At 38.9% G+C, this 14,536-nt stretch overlaps 1 protein-coding gene across 5 annotated transcripts in view; it reads left to right on the top strand.

Moving 5' to 3' along the window:
- TEK (TEK receptor tyrosine kinase) overlaps nt 1–14,536 on the top strand; it is a 40,249-nt gene that overhangs the window by 7,014 nt on the left and 18,699 nt on the right. For 4 of the 5 annotated variants that reach the window (XM_018921578.3, XM_018921577.3, XM_018921576.3 and 1 more), the window contains exons 2-3: nt 5,193–5,504; nt 11,981–12,091. In XM_018921578.3, coding sequence (XP_018777123.1) covers nt 5,193–5,504; nt 11,981–12,091 — 423 coding nt within the window. Of the gene's footprint in view, nt 1–5,192; nt 5,505–6,056; nt 10,127–11,980; nt 12,092–14,536 lie in introns of those variants that run through there. The other variant, XM_050986963.1, reaches the window with a different exon arrangement.

The following is a 14,536-nucleotide window of genomic DNA, read 5'->3' on the forward strand; positions in this document are numbered from 1 at the left end:
GCTGAAGTTATAACTACAAAACAGGACACAATAAGAAATACTGAGGTTTAGGCTCTTTGGCAAGTTGGGTTTTTTCTAAATCAAAACCTTATTTCAAGCAGATGGATTGCTCATTGTTATATTTTAAGAAACCTACAGGAAGAAGGATTGATGACTTAAAAGCTTTCACCAGTCTCTAAATTATTTTAAAATCCTGCAGTGTCATATACAACTGACTGTTTCACTTTCAGCATAACACCAACACTAAGCACAGATTCTACTTTTTCCTCACCAATATAGTATCTATATGTTTTATATTCCTGTTCCCAGATGCCTAATAACAGGAATAATTTGTGTTCCAAGCAATAACAGAAAAAGAAAAAAAAAGAACTACATAAGCATTACATAGTACATCTATTCCCTGCTTCACCTGGTGAAAAATGGAGTGGAATTTACTGAAATTTTCTGCCCCTTCATCTTCTCTTAAATAATTAGTACTTTAAAAGTATTACTCTTTCTGCTTTCTACCTCTACAACAGATCTTCACCTTGATCTGTTACACTCCAAATACCAGGAGGAATACTTCCTCCTTATACTAATTTCAAGAAGTCAGTAATAAAGCTCTACAAATATAAGGAAATAAATATATCTTTAGGTGTGTAATGTCTAAACAATTTCTTTACTTCTGCTACCAGTCATTATTAACAACTAAAGCCTTCCTCAGAACTTTGAATTCTCAATACCCCTTGCAAATATGACCTATATCCATATCATATGAGCTTTGAAGGACAGGGAGGTGTGGTGACTCTGTGATGGAGCTGACAACTCTGGCTGCTTGCTGTGGGAGAGGAGCATAAGCCATTGTGTTGAACATTTTTTCCAAATAACAGACAACTTTGCAAAGTTGTCTGTTATTTGGAAAAAATGTTCAACATTTTTAGAGAGTGCTTAGAATTTCCCCGTGTTTTTCTAGAGACGAGACAAGTGTTAACAGTGGGGACTTTCAAAGGAAAGGAAAAATCAAGACTTTTGTTGATTTATTGATTTTGTTGAACTAAGAGTTGCTGTATGTCCTCATCTATAACAGCAAAATATCTCAGCTCTAGATTGCCACATTTACTCATGAACCCTAGTATCTAGCACCAATAATGATCTAGAGCAGTGATATTTTAATCTTTATCAGAGACTTTCTTGCTCATGAATAGAACTTTGTCTGGGATGTATTTAGGGATTTTCTGAGAACTATTTATTTTGGCTGATCCTAGCTGAGTTTTGCTGGTGCAATGCAGCACAGAAAATATGATGACTGTGCCTGTATGAATGGCATTTTGGTAGGGAAGAAGAACACACAGGGACTACAGACACAGCATGACAAATTTATTCTCTGTTTAGCACAATTTCCCCAGGTCAATATCATAGAATAGTAAAATAATTTGAGTTGAAGGGACTTTTTTAAGGTCATCTAGTTCCAATCTCACCTCCTTACTATGGACAGGGGCACCTTCATTTAGACCAGGCTGCTCCATCCAGCTGGGCTTTGAACACTTCCCGGGATGAGGCATCCACAACTTCTCTGGGTAACCTGTTCCAGCAGTTCACCTCCCTCATTGTGAAAAATTCCTTCCTCATATCTAATCTAAATTGACATTCCTGTTGTTTCAAGCTATTAACCCTTATTCTATCACTACATGCCCTCGACATAAATCCCTCTCCAACTTTCTTGTAGCCCCTTTAGGAGCTGGAAGGTGCTATAAGGTCTTCTTGGAGTCATCTCTTCCCCATGCTGAACAATCCCAATTCTCACAGCCTTTCTTCACTGGAGAGGTGCTCAAGCACTCTGTCATCTACGTAGCCTCTTATGGACCTGTTTCTACAGGTCTATGTCCTTCCTGCCTTGGGACTCCAGAGCTGGATGCAGGGTTCCCCTCTCACCGGACCAGAGGGGCAGAATCCCCTCCCTTGCCCTACTGGCTGCACTGCCTTGGATGCAGCACAGGATACAATTAGCTCTCTGGGCAGCAGAAATCTGTACGAGAAAAGATGTGAAAGATGCAGCTGAGTATCACCCAGCAAGAGAGAGGACAATCCTGTAATTTGGAGTGGGCTTGGGCTAGGAGGAACTGTAAGTGTTTCCCTTAGTTTATTCTGCTGCCTGGGCTATAGTCAGTGAGCTGTTATTTAAATGTCTAGAGAGGATGCCATTTTCACTGTGCTGGAAAGACTCAAAGCACTGCATCACAGCGAGTGATGTGTCATAAATACTTGGCAACGGGTCTTCCTTGCATGATATTTCCCATTTACAGCATTAGCCTTCTGCAAGCTCTTTCTCTTCTCAAAATCTATTTGCACACACAGCAAATTGCCTTCCTGACAAGATCTGTTCTTTGAGAAACAGGGCAGGAGTGAAAAGACTTTTTCCAGGCAGCACAGAGGATTGTCCCTGCTGCTGAGATAGGCTGCTTCCTCTCTCTATTTTTTTGTCATTTTCTCAGAGCTAAATTCTGTTGCCTTATTTGGTTCTTACATACTCAAAACCTTCATTAACATCTAGGACATGGTTGACCTAAATTTTGCCAGACTAGATAAGTAACTTTCTAGCAAGAGCAGTTGTTTTATTTGAAATTGCATTGTCATAAAGAGATGCTGTATGAATCCCCACCAAGTGGAGTCAAAGAAAACATTGCTATCATCTCCAAGGCTTTATATTGCTAAAATGCCTTTTTTTTCTTTTCAAATAATACCTCAAGCATAGCTTTTCTTAGTGCAAAACTTTCACTATTTTAATTTCTGCTTGCAATATATTCCTGCCATGAAACCTTAGCTGCAAAGTCATGTTTGACATATAATTCCATATTTGCATAGATATAAATTCCTTTTAGAGGCAGAAAATTCTTATGTTTCTCCATCTCTGTAAGAAACTCCATCTGTGTTCCATCTGCCTCATTGAGGTGTCTGGGCTACCCTGCAGTGTTTAATATGACAAAAAGCCACCTATCTTTAAACAGTAAATCAGAACACTATCCATTCACTGGTGGCTAGATTTTGATTCACCCAGAATATTCTCAAGTTTAAAAAAGCAATATGTCTCCTTGTTCTACGCCTTTATTGCCTGACTTTATTACAAGGAAAAAATTATGCAGCAAATACCCAGAATTTTGTAGAATGTTGCTTTGCACATGGATCAAAGGTAGCATGAAAACTGGTCCTCAAAATTCAGGCCTCTCCTACTGCTTTTTTCTCAGAGTATTAAAAGGTTGAGATGCAGGGGAGGAAAGAGGTGGTTTTTTCACCTTTCAATCTTTGGTGGAAGTCAGAAGAATGGAGAAATGCTAGGGAAAATAGAACTGGAGCCCTGGGTGACCAGCTGTCCTGTGAAGGACACCAGCCCTTGGGCTCATATCTTTGTATTGGAAAGGCAGCTGTAGCTCTGTGGCCTGTGGATGCCGGGCAGAAAAAAACATTTCACTTCTGCTTTCTAACACTGGGCCTGACCCCAGTGCAGAAAGTCATGTCAAGTCACAGAATTTGAATCCAGATTTGATTCTGAGCTTCGCAAAAACCAGGATCTTGCAGTTTGTGATTTTGAGAATATCTCTACCCGGCATGTAATCCTTGCTGATCTAAACCGAAGCTTCTCTCAGTGCTGATGATTGTTGAGCTGTATTGACCTTTGGCTGATGCATCAGATCCATAGTAAAAGCACAAATGTTCCCCATATGAAACTAAGAGCCTTGAGACAAATGTCCCATAAAATGAATGTGTGAATTGGCCTCATTTCTTTCACATACCTCTTTAATTTGTTCAAAGGATTAATGTTTGCAATGTGCAGCAGGATGAACTGACTTTACTGACCTGCACGTTTATGCAATATTTACTTTAATGTTGGCTGCAACGTTTCCAGAAGTTTTGGTTTCTCCATTATGTAACTGCAGATTATCTGGGCTGGCACATGAAAGGGTGGCGGCCGTGGAAGACTGGTTTGGTGTGGTGAGTGTCAATGTGCTGTCAAGATACTTCAGTCCCCAGAGTGGTTGCTTGCATTGAAAGCAGAGGAGGACCTCCTCCCTTGGCCCAGAGCACTGCAGAGACACACGCAAAGACTGCAGTCAGCACTGCGACCTTTTGACCTTTCTTATCTAAGACTATACCCCTTCCTTCCCATCAGAGAACATTTGGAAGCTGACCGGTGCTAAATATTAGGTCTCTCTATGTAAATACAAAATATACTTGTATCCAAATCAGGAAAATAGATGTGATGAATAAAAGAAATCAATTATTCTTCCTGTTTCAGCTGGAAAAAATGTTAGTGTTTCCCTTCTCCTTATCCTGAACTTAAAAAATAAAGGGAAATGCCTATTATTTGCCAATTGTTCATTATAGGAGAGCTGAATTTCCCTCCAACTATGCACATTTGAACAGCTAAAACTGTGACACTCTGCTAGAGGATATTTTAATTAGGCTGGTATCTCTAATTTTCAAAGAAACTTTCACCTCTCTGTGTTTCTGGCAGTCCTATTGATCAAAAGAAGCAATTTTGAGTGATTTAAACCTGACCTCACTTAACTAGCGGCGCCAACTTGCTCTTTGTTTTTGCACAAGTTGCTTTGTGCCATGGGTCTTGTCAGTGTCTGTTAGGTCTTCAAATATTTAATGTGATTGACTATAAAATCATTAGTCCAAAATCATAAAACAGCTGCAAATAAATACCCCAAATGTTCAAAGTGCTACAATCTCCTATAACTGAACTCATAATTGCTTTACATTGGTTCATATGTACTAAATCCATGTGAAGGAGATTGAGGAAACACTATTGAACTGACAACCTTATTGTTCACCAATTCTGTTACCAGAAAAGCACAGTACTTGAGGCATTTATGTGCATGTCTAATATACACGGATCTATCTGCTTTGGCAACCCATGGTTTTCCTTGGGCTTCTACAACAGCTCTTTAAAGAAATTCAACATGTTTGCAAGACATACTGCCTTTTCTAAGAAGAGAAAATTCCATCTGTTTGTGTCATAAAAACAAACCCTTAAGTCATTGTAGCAGAATAATTAATCTGTGTTCATCCAGTTTTGCATGAATACTCTGCACAGCACCTGCCAGAGAAACCCTGAGCACTGGGCGACATCTTACCTGGGGATTTGATTTGCCACATAATATTCCACAGTAAAATTTTTTTTCATTTGATGTTTTTTTTTTTTTTTTTAGGTAAAGTAGAAGCGGCACTGGACCTCATACTGATCAATTCCTTCCCTCTGGTGGGCAACTCCGAGACGTCACTTATATGTGTCACTTCCAAGTGGCGTTCCCGTGAGTCTATCACGATAGGCCGGGACCAGGAGGATGTGGCAAACCAGCACCGAGAACCACTGGAAGTTAATGAAGATTCCAAGAGAGCAGCAGCCAAAACAGTGGTGTGGAAGAGGGAACAGGCCAGTGAAACTATTGGAGCATATTACTGTGAAGGGAAACTCAAGGATGAGGTGACAAGGATACATACCATGAAGATGCCACTGGGAGGTACAGTATAGTGGTCAGATCTGAATTTGCCATGGCACTGCTTGCAGACTGGCAGCTACCCCTGGTTGACACAAGTGGGCACAAACATGGTCCCAGACCAGGCAAGGCAGTCCTGAGTCAATAAAAATGGTCTTGGTTCAGGGCTTTTTTTTTTTATTTTCTGCAGTGGAGAGAAACTGGTTGGTACTAGGTGCTAGTCATTTCCTTGTGGAAGTTAGTCAGACATCTCTAAGTATTCTGCCTGCATCTGGCTACTGCCAGGAACACAAAGTCAGCAATTCAAATGGCCTCACTGACCCCATAGAATAACATATGTGGCAACTCCTGCACTGGGTTTCTTGCATGCCAGACAATTGATTTCAAATAAGCTTCCATTTTTAAAGTTTGACAGGTCTGAGATGTACATAGGTAAGCATCACTTTTCTATCTATCTTAAGTAAATCGGCAACCTGAGCCCAGAAAATAATTGCCTTGCCTAAGGTTTAGTAAAAACACAGAAAACACAGATCAGCAGCACTGGATTTGCATAGTCTGTGTCAATGTGAAAAAAAAAAAAAAAAAAAAAAAAGCATCCCTCTCAGCCCTGGAAAGGAAGTCCAGAGACATTTTCCAAAATATGAGAAGGTTATCACATAATCCACTACAGATTTCACTATTCATTTGATTTTGGTTTTAGGCTATGTACAATAGTAAAAGCAAATGTGCAGGGATATAGTAGGACAAAAGGTGAGATTTCTAAGGTCCATTACATTGCATTTCTGTGTGTTCAAAATTTCTCTTGTTTCTGGACATCATTAGACTTCTGGGACAATTTCCAAAGCACAGATCACCATCAAATACAGAAAGACACAAGAAATTTAGAGTAATTTTCTGCAGCAAATCACATTTTCAAAGCTGAAGATAATTTAAAATAGATTTTACTGTACTGCTAATGTTTTGTGCCATGGCAACTGGTCTGTAAGGACGCTCGACAATTTTAATCTTTCTTTATAAGATTTTAGTAAGAGCAATTTTTGTTGTAGGTATCTCCTGAAATTACATAACAAATTTAAAAAAGGAAATTTTTTTCAGTTGTAAGATCTGCAACTAGTGCCCATTATTATTTCCTTGAACATGGGTAGGTTGGAAGCAAGTTAAGTAAGACATATACATTTTTCTTTGGCTTATGTTTTCTCTGACCAAATGTGGTGTTTGAAGGGTTGGATTGGTCACCAAGAAAGATCTGCAGATGCAGACTGACAACTCCATTGTTTCGAAGGAGGGTGCAGTGAGGAGGAGATAAGATAATAGTCTATGGAATGTCAATGTGACCCTGCCTGTGGCAGTCTGCCAGCAAGCTGAGCACATTTCTAACTGTTGTAGTGCAATGTGCATGGGAGGAAGAATGTCCTCTGAATCGATCAGTTCTTTCCATTTGGTATCTGTGGGCCTAGGAGCAGAGAATTTTAAGTAATCAAATTCTGAAGTCTTTTTTTGTGACAGATGTTGCTCTAAACAGAAGTAGCATTCACACCAGTAGCTGGTAGATGTTTTGGATTTATTTCTAGGTTTGAATACCTCTCTCAGATTTTATCTGCAAAAGTTTTCACTAACAACATTCAAGCTAGCAAATCCTCAGTGAGAGCATATAATCAAATCTGATTAGGGATTAATCTCATGGGTAAGGGAGAGGTACATCAGAAATTCTCATAGCTATTAAAGTGCACAGAAAGTGAAGAAAGAGGTTAAGGAAAGATTGTGGGGTTTGTCAAAGCATATGTATCTGGAAAACAGACTTTTTTCCAGATACCCTTGTTGTTGTCTTCATAATTTTTAAAGGCAGAATATGTTCTTCAGCAGCGAAAATTGAGGTGAAATGTGCAGTTTCCCATTGGAGACACCAAAGTCAAAGGAAGAAGCAGCACTTCTGGAAACCCAGACACTGTTTTGCATCCTCCTGGCAATAAGCTGGTGAAACACTCACTAAGCATTAATCATTTTGGTAGCCCTACTGACTCAGTGGGAGCTGCCATCTCCCTGATTATATACCTATTATAAAATATGAACATATAGTGAAGAGTTTTGCTGTGTAGTATGGAAACAGGTTCATTTTCCTGATTTATTTTACTATCTGCTATTCTGAAAGTAACAAGTACATTCTCCTGGATTCTTTATATTGAAACATTATAGTTACACATGCAATATTCATACATTCAATGAGAGGGAACAGTTTATGCTTTTTCTACTTATGGGAAGTGATCCTTATTCTGTGTAAGTACACATCTCTAGAATAAAACACCACAGAGCATTCTCCTTCTAGTCAAATACAATTTATTCCATTTCTCTACACAATAAATGTTTGTTTTCATATATGTGATTGAGTTTTCCCCACAGAAACTCAACTATAGAGCTGTCAAAGGGACAATAATGGAAAATGCTAGCAGTAGAGTATTATGGCACTTGTCCTGCAGCTCAGTTTGTTATGTCTCTATAAGGAATTGGCACACTTGAGATGTGAAATCATGTAATACAAGTCACAATCTAAAAATACATTGGAGCTGAGCCCAACAGGGAATGTGCATTCCTTTCCATTGCAACAATACCCTGTAGAAAAGTCTTGTGGTTTAGCCTAACATGCAAAGAAAAGTAGAGGGAAATAAAAAAGTTCAATATCTTGTTAAAACAATTAGCATTGTCTCACTAAATTTGGTCCAAAAAGGACTGCAATGAAACCCCTTAGGATCATTTGTAGTTAACAATTAATTTTTTGCAAAAGCTGTTCAGTTTTTTTTTCTTAAATACATAATGGTTTTTCACTATGCATTTGTTACTAATAAATAAGTTCTAACTTGAAAGCAGACAGTAATCTGGAATTCCTTTCAGTTTTTGTTGCCTGAACTAGTTCATTAGAAACTAATGAAAACTTAGTTCATCATTCCATATTAGAATTTTCTGTTTCTCTAAGATGTAAGTGTAGATACTAATGTTTAGGTAAAGTGACAAAAGCATGTACCTAATGTGAAGCAGGAAGACTCCTGCTGAAATCAATTGTATATAACTTACAAAGCAATGAAAACATGTGGCAGAGTCTCAGAGTATAACCACTAGAACTGTGCAGGGGATGGAAATTCCATCCTGCAAAGAATTGTGTATTTTTGATAGTTGTCTTGTTTCCAACTATAAATAAAACATTAAAATGTCAAAATTTTCAAGGAAATAATATCCTAGGAGAGAAGTTGGCTTGGATTGATAAAAATGTCTTCATTCTTACTCAGATTTTCTTTCTTTAATTTTACATCATGTGATAAAAACATTTTTATTTTTAACTTAAAATTCTATTTTGTAATGAAAATATCAAAGTGTTTTTTCTTTTATTGCAAGAATATCATCCTTTTTACTCCCTCAGATTTTGCAAAATAATGTTGTGGAGGTACTGGCATAATATTTGCCTCATAGAAACTTTGATATAGCATCTGTCTGCTCATTTTTTACATCTCTGTTACATATAAAATATGACAGAAAGTTACTTCATAATTTTTTCTCTGCTTTCTGATCCAATCTCTGTGTATTTCTTTCCCACCAAATTTTAGCCAGCCACAAACTCCAAATTATTTTTCTATAAATTGGAGAAATTCAATTTCTCCAATTTCATATCAATCCTTTGGTATGAACCAAAGGATATTTTATCGACAGTTTTGTGAAAATAAACCAAGAAAGGAGGCGTGCTTCTAGATAAAGGGATTTTTTTATTATTAATAAGTTGTCTAACAATTTATGTTAACTTGCATATATGCTCCTTAAAAACATTTGTTTTTTATGTGAAATAAATATTTGAAAATATTTGCTGTGAAATGGAACCTCTGAAAATGCAGAGCTGTCTAGGAGCATGAATGGGTCTTCAAGGATTCCTTTTAGTTGAAACTCAGGTGGGTCTTATGTCAGAAAAGTCCCACTCACCTGGCTGGGGAGGCAGGTGGCAGCAGAAGGAAAAACAAAGATAGATGGACTTACATGAAGGAACTTGCATAGGAGGAACACTTAAGGCTAAAAAACTTCAAATCTAGATAGAGCAAAGGGATTGTTTTAAATCAATACATCATTCCCCTGAATGCTCTAAAACGGAAAGTACAGAGGTATCAAATTCTCAGTCAGGTAAGGAGCTGCTTGATACTTAGGAGGTTGTCGTGGTTTGGAAGTGGTTTTTTTTGGAGACAGTGGTTAGCCCAGTGGGGGCTCAGGTGTGAATATTGGCACCTGTTTGGACCAATGAGGAGATGGTTCCGCCTCTGAGAACACAGGGTATAAAGGTAGAACTCCCAGGAAGTGACGCTCTCTTGCTTGTCGGTCAGCAAAGGGATCAGGTCAGTTCTCTCTCCCCCTCCGGCTGTAGGCCGGGTGGGGGAGGGGAAAAGGCCACGAGGCGCCGTGAGCTAGGCCGGAGGCTTTGGATCTTGGAGAGAGAGAAGAGAGAAAAGAGATAAGACGCGCCGGGCAGCTCCTGGAAGTCGGCCAAGAGTGAGAAGAGAGTCCGGCACCTAGAGATGATTTTAACTTTTTTTCCTTCACGATGGAAACCTTCCAGACGTTGATCCTCCCGGAGGACAGAGATAAGAACAAGAAGAAATGGACAAGTGAAATGAGAGGTTTGTGTGAGTAGGGAGTAGTGGAGTTAATGAGAAGAATTTACTTGGGAAGAGATAAACGGAGGAGCAGTTTTTTTTTCGGCTGTGGACGGACTAACTTTCTATTGTAACACAGAGACTGCGGTTTTGGGGGGAAAGCAATGGCTCACACCCAAGAAAGGCAGTGAAGAGTAGTGGTAGGCAGAAATCAGAAATGAGAGGATTTCTGTCGTGAAGCCCTTGCCCCGGGGGAAATGGGGGGGATTTTGTTATCCCAAAAATGGAGAGACTGTCGTTTTGTGGAACTGACCAAAGTATCCTTAAAAAGAGAAACCCCAAAAGCAATCTTCTGGTCCATTTCCATGGTGAGAGCATGGAATATGGAAAGGGGTTAGTCAAGAAATGGCACAAGGAGAAGACTCCTTCCTCTTTAATAGAATGTATTGATTGTTAGAAGAAGGATAATGGACTGAGAATTAACACCTGAGAGATGGGGACTGAAGGAAGATTGGAATTTGTATTGTATGTTGTAATGTGGGTTGAGAGGGGGAGGAGAAATGTGTTTGAAAGATTTCCATTCTGTTCTTTGTGTGTGTGTGTGTGTGTGTGTGTGTTAATAAAGTTTTTTTTTCCTTTTATTCCTAAATTGGTGTTTGCTTGCTCTGTTTCTGGTCACATCTCACAGTAGGCACTACGTGGATGTGTTTTTATGGAGGCACTGGCAATGTGCCCAGTCCAAAACCAAGACATTGGTCAATTTGGCTAATTCTAGAAGAGTTTTTTTTTCCATAGGACATATAAATGACAGTTATGGCATAAACCCTTAGAGCAAAAAATGGCCTGAAAACCTGAATTTGTCCTTAAAACACTTCACAACTTTCCCTTTGAATTTTCCAAGTAAATGAAAGGAAGCATTCTTAACTTCTGGCTTGTTTCAACATAATGTGGTAATTAAAATTACCATTTCACTAGTTTCATTAAAGCTGCCATTTCAAGAAAGAGCTTTTTCTTGAGTTTTTTCTGTCCCTTCCCTAGTTATTTTCTGATGTACTGATAAGAAATAGACAGAAATGTTGTGAAAATAATTTTATCTACTGCTTTCTTTTTGTTTAAATCAAGACCTAAAAAAAAAATGTATAAAAGTTCCTTTCTGTTTAAGCAGAAAAATGAATTTTAATTTCCCTGCTGGAAAACTGGTTGATCTACACAAGTCTCTCACACAGAATTTTTATTTTCAATAAGCCATATTTTCAGGTGAGACTATTTTGGTAGAAGTACCACAGCCTGTGAATATGACTTTTTCCTTTGGTTCTTAGTTCAATCCTACACACTCTGTATTTCCAGAATTTGGTGAACTAGCACAAACACAGACCTACTACATCTACCACACCTCTTCCCAGCCCTGCATGATTGCGGTCTCCTGAACTATCTCACAGTTCTGCATTATAAACTTTAAGCAGAAGAGAACTTAAATCACCTTAGATATTTATTTGCCAGTGACAGCTTGTTCCCTACAGTATAATGTCCATACTTTTTCCAGTCTGCTTTAAAAATGTCTTAAGAGATGAAGAAACTTTGGAAAGGGTTTTACAGCCAGTTGGAGCTCCTAGATAGAAACTGTTTCTAGTTAGCCAGAAGCGAATTATATTTTTCATGCCTCAGGTTCTAGGGGCAGTCTGCTGTTCCAGGGTATAGGCAAGTCCTCTGTATTTGCCAGAGCATAGATTGAGGCTGCTGATGGTAAAGAATCACTTTATGCTCTAAAGAAATTGAGGTGTCAAAATTTGAGTGAGGCTCCTGCTGCAAACCATTCTCAGCTATGAGGCCAGAGACCAGAGACAGTAACTGCTATTTATCACATACTTCTGTTTTCAGCTTCGTTCCACCCAGTGGCATTAACTGTTACAGCAAATAAGGGAGAGCATGTGAACATCTCCTTCATCAGAATGGTGTCAAAAGAGGAAGATGCAGTGATCTACAAGAATGGTATTCAATCTTTATTGTCTTTTCTCTTTCTGCTATAATTGTTTTAGTTGAGGGCCAAGTAAGTCTTTTAAAGTTATGGCTGCTGATGCCCTGCTGTACAGCTGTAGCAGGCATCATTCCTCATACATTTAATGTTTCCTAAAGAGGTGAATTTCCATAGCCAGTATGTTGATCTGACCTGTTTCTCTTCCACCAAAATGCTCAGTCCTCTGTTTATATCTCAGCTTTGTTTTCTGTTTTAAGTTTTGATTTCCTTCTACATCCCTTCATATATTTGCCTGGTTGTTTTTAGATTCTCTTTGGTTTTTTTTCTGGGCCATTGTGAAAGCCCAGTTAGAGTACCTTTAATTGCATTTCTACAGTTTTTCAAGTGATACCTGGCATTCTTCAGAAGGCTTTTAAAGGCCATTTACCTTCTACAATGCCCTTCAAGCTAACAAATTAATCACCAATACTCTGCTACTAGAAAGAACAAACTGTAAACAAAATCTAGTGCTTATCTCATTCAACTACAAGAGTTAGTCAGGTTGTAAATTTTGTCATTTTGTAACACCAAATCTTGTATCTATCTAGCATGGCACCTAAATGATATGTATTCACTGTTTACCTGTGTATTGCTCCTGCTTGACGCTTAGAGATATGTGAAGTTGCTATCTACCTTCTGTAGAAAAATACAAAAATAGAGGTAACTATAACTTACAGTTCCTTCACAATCAAATTGTTAAACCACTATAAATTATGATTGTGGGAAGCACCTGTGATATTCTGCTCCATCTTTGACAGTCTAGCTTACAGTGAGCCACCAGGAAACAGGGAGTCAATAGAGCTGGATTAGGTAAGGAAGTGTCATCACACTGCAAAAGAACTCATGTAGTGAGTCAGCCTCAACCCAGTTACTGATTACCTGGAGCACCTCAACAGGCTGGAAGAGTTAAATAAAAGGTGTCTTTTAAAGATGCAATAGGCAAAGTAGATTTTCACAAATACCTGTTTCTTTGGACTTCAGAGACTTAGCTGTGTCAGAGCACAGCAGACAAGTTTGCTGTCACTTGTCATTAAAGGGTCCCTAGGAAAATTCTGTGATCACTTATCACCAGTTTCTCAGAAAAGAGCCAGATGAGATATTGGAGCAGGACTGTTTACATTATGGTACTCCCTTAGCTGCAATTCCATCTGGAAATGCAGCAAAAAATCTCAGATTGCCTCTGGACAGTAGGTCATGTTTTCCAGCTGATGTTGATGTTGAAACAATATTTCTGAGAAGTCCTGATACAGGACTGGAAAAGAAGAGAAAAGGCTTCTACTATATTTAGCTGTTGCAGTCTTTCTCTTCAGTTGCTTCAAGTACTGCTTCCCCCCTGCTGAATCTCACAATGGCTGTCCAGACAAAGAAATGGTTCTGCTAAACAGGGTTGCTTTAAGACACTGGCCTAGCATCTTGGAAAACAAGTCATAAGATTTGAGCCTTGCTTAGCAGATTGCAAGAATAAGGCTTTCTTAACGCTTTGTTGTCAAGTTTTTTATGCAGTTTGTAACCCAAAAGATACTTGAAAAAGCCCCACAGTTTCAAAACAAATCCCTTTAATTATTTGTTCTTTTAATTTAGCTCTGTTTTCATGGAGAATGATTGTCATGTTCTGTCATGGACAAAAGTGACCCACAGTCTTTCTCCTGTTTTGGTTATGAGCCTCAGCAAAGTTCTATGTTTCTAGGCTGCCTGAAATTTGACAACAGTCAAATTCATAGTATACATGGTCACAGACAGCAGAGGTCCTACCTGATGCTGTTTACCTTCTAAATAATTTAAGAAAAGTAAAAAAAGGGGAAAAAGGGAAAAATGTTGTTGCATTTTCAGTGTGACTGTAAGGGAATGCAGAAGATGAGAACAGTTTGATTCATGACAGTACCATTGGTAAAGGTCATTCAGCCATGCGAGCTTGTGAATCAGAACAGGATCAGACTGTCTGGGTTGTTAATGTGAGCAAGTTGGGATTTGCAGCCCGGAGAAGAGAAGTGCAGAGGGGGACCTCCATAGCAGCCTTCCAGTACTAATGGGAGCTGAAGGAAACCTGGAGAGGGACTTTTGACAGTGACAAGACAATGGGGAGTGGCTTTAATCTGAAAAAAGGGTGTGTTTTGATCAGGTACAAGAAAGAAATTTTTGTATGTGAGTGTAATAAATTGTTAGAACAAGCTGCCCATAGAAATGTTGGTTACTCATTACTAATCCCTGGAAGTGTTCAAGGCAGATTGGATGGGGCCCTCAGCAACCTGATCTAGTGCAACGTGTCCCAGCACATGGCAGGGGGTTTGAAACTGAATGATCTTTCAGACTCCTTCCAACCTAAGCTATTTTAGTGAGTGTCATATGGACATGCAGTAGTCATAAAATCACAGTTGTGCTGTGTGGGTATATTGGTGGATGACTTTGTACAGTGTGGATGA

The sequence above is a fragment of the Serinus canaria genome, chromosome Z (assembly GCF_022539315.1).
Source record: "Serinus canaria isolate serCan28SL12 chromosome Z, serCan2020, whole genome shotgun sequence".
In the NCBI taxonomy this organism is placed as follows: domain Eukaryota; kingdom Metazoa; phylum Chordata; class Aves; order Passeriformes; family Fringillidae; genus Serinus; species Serinus canaria.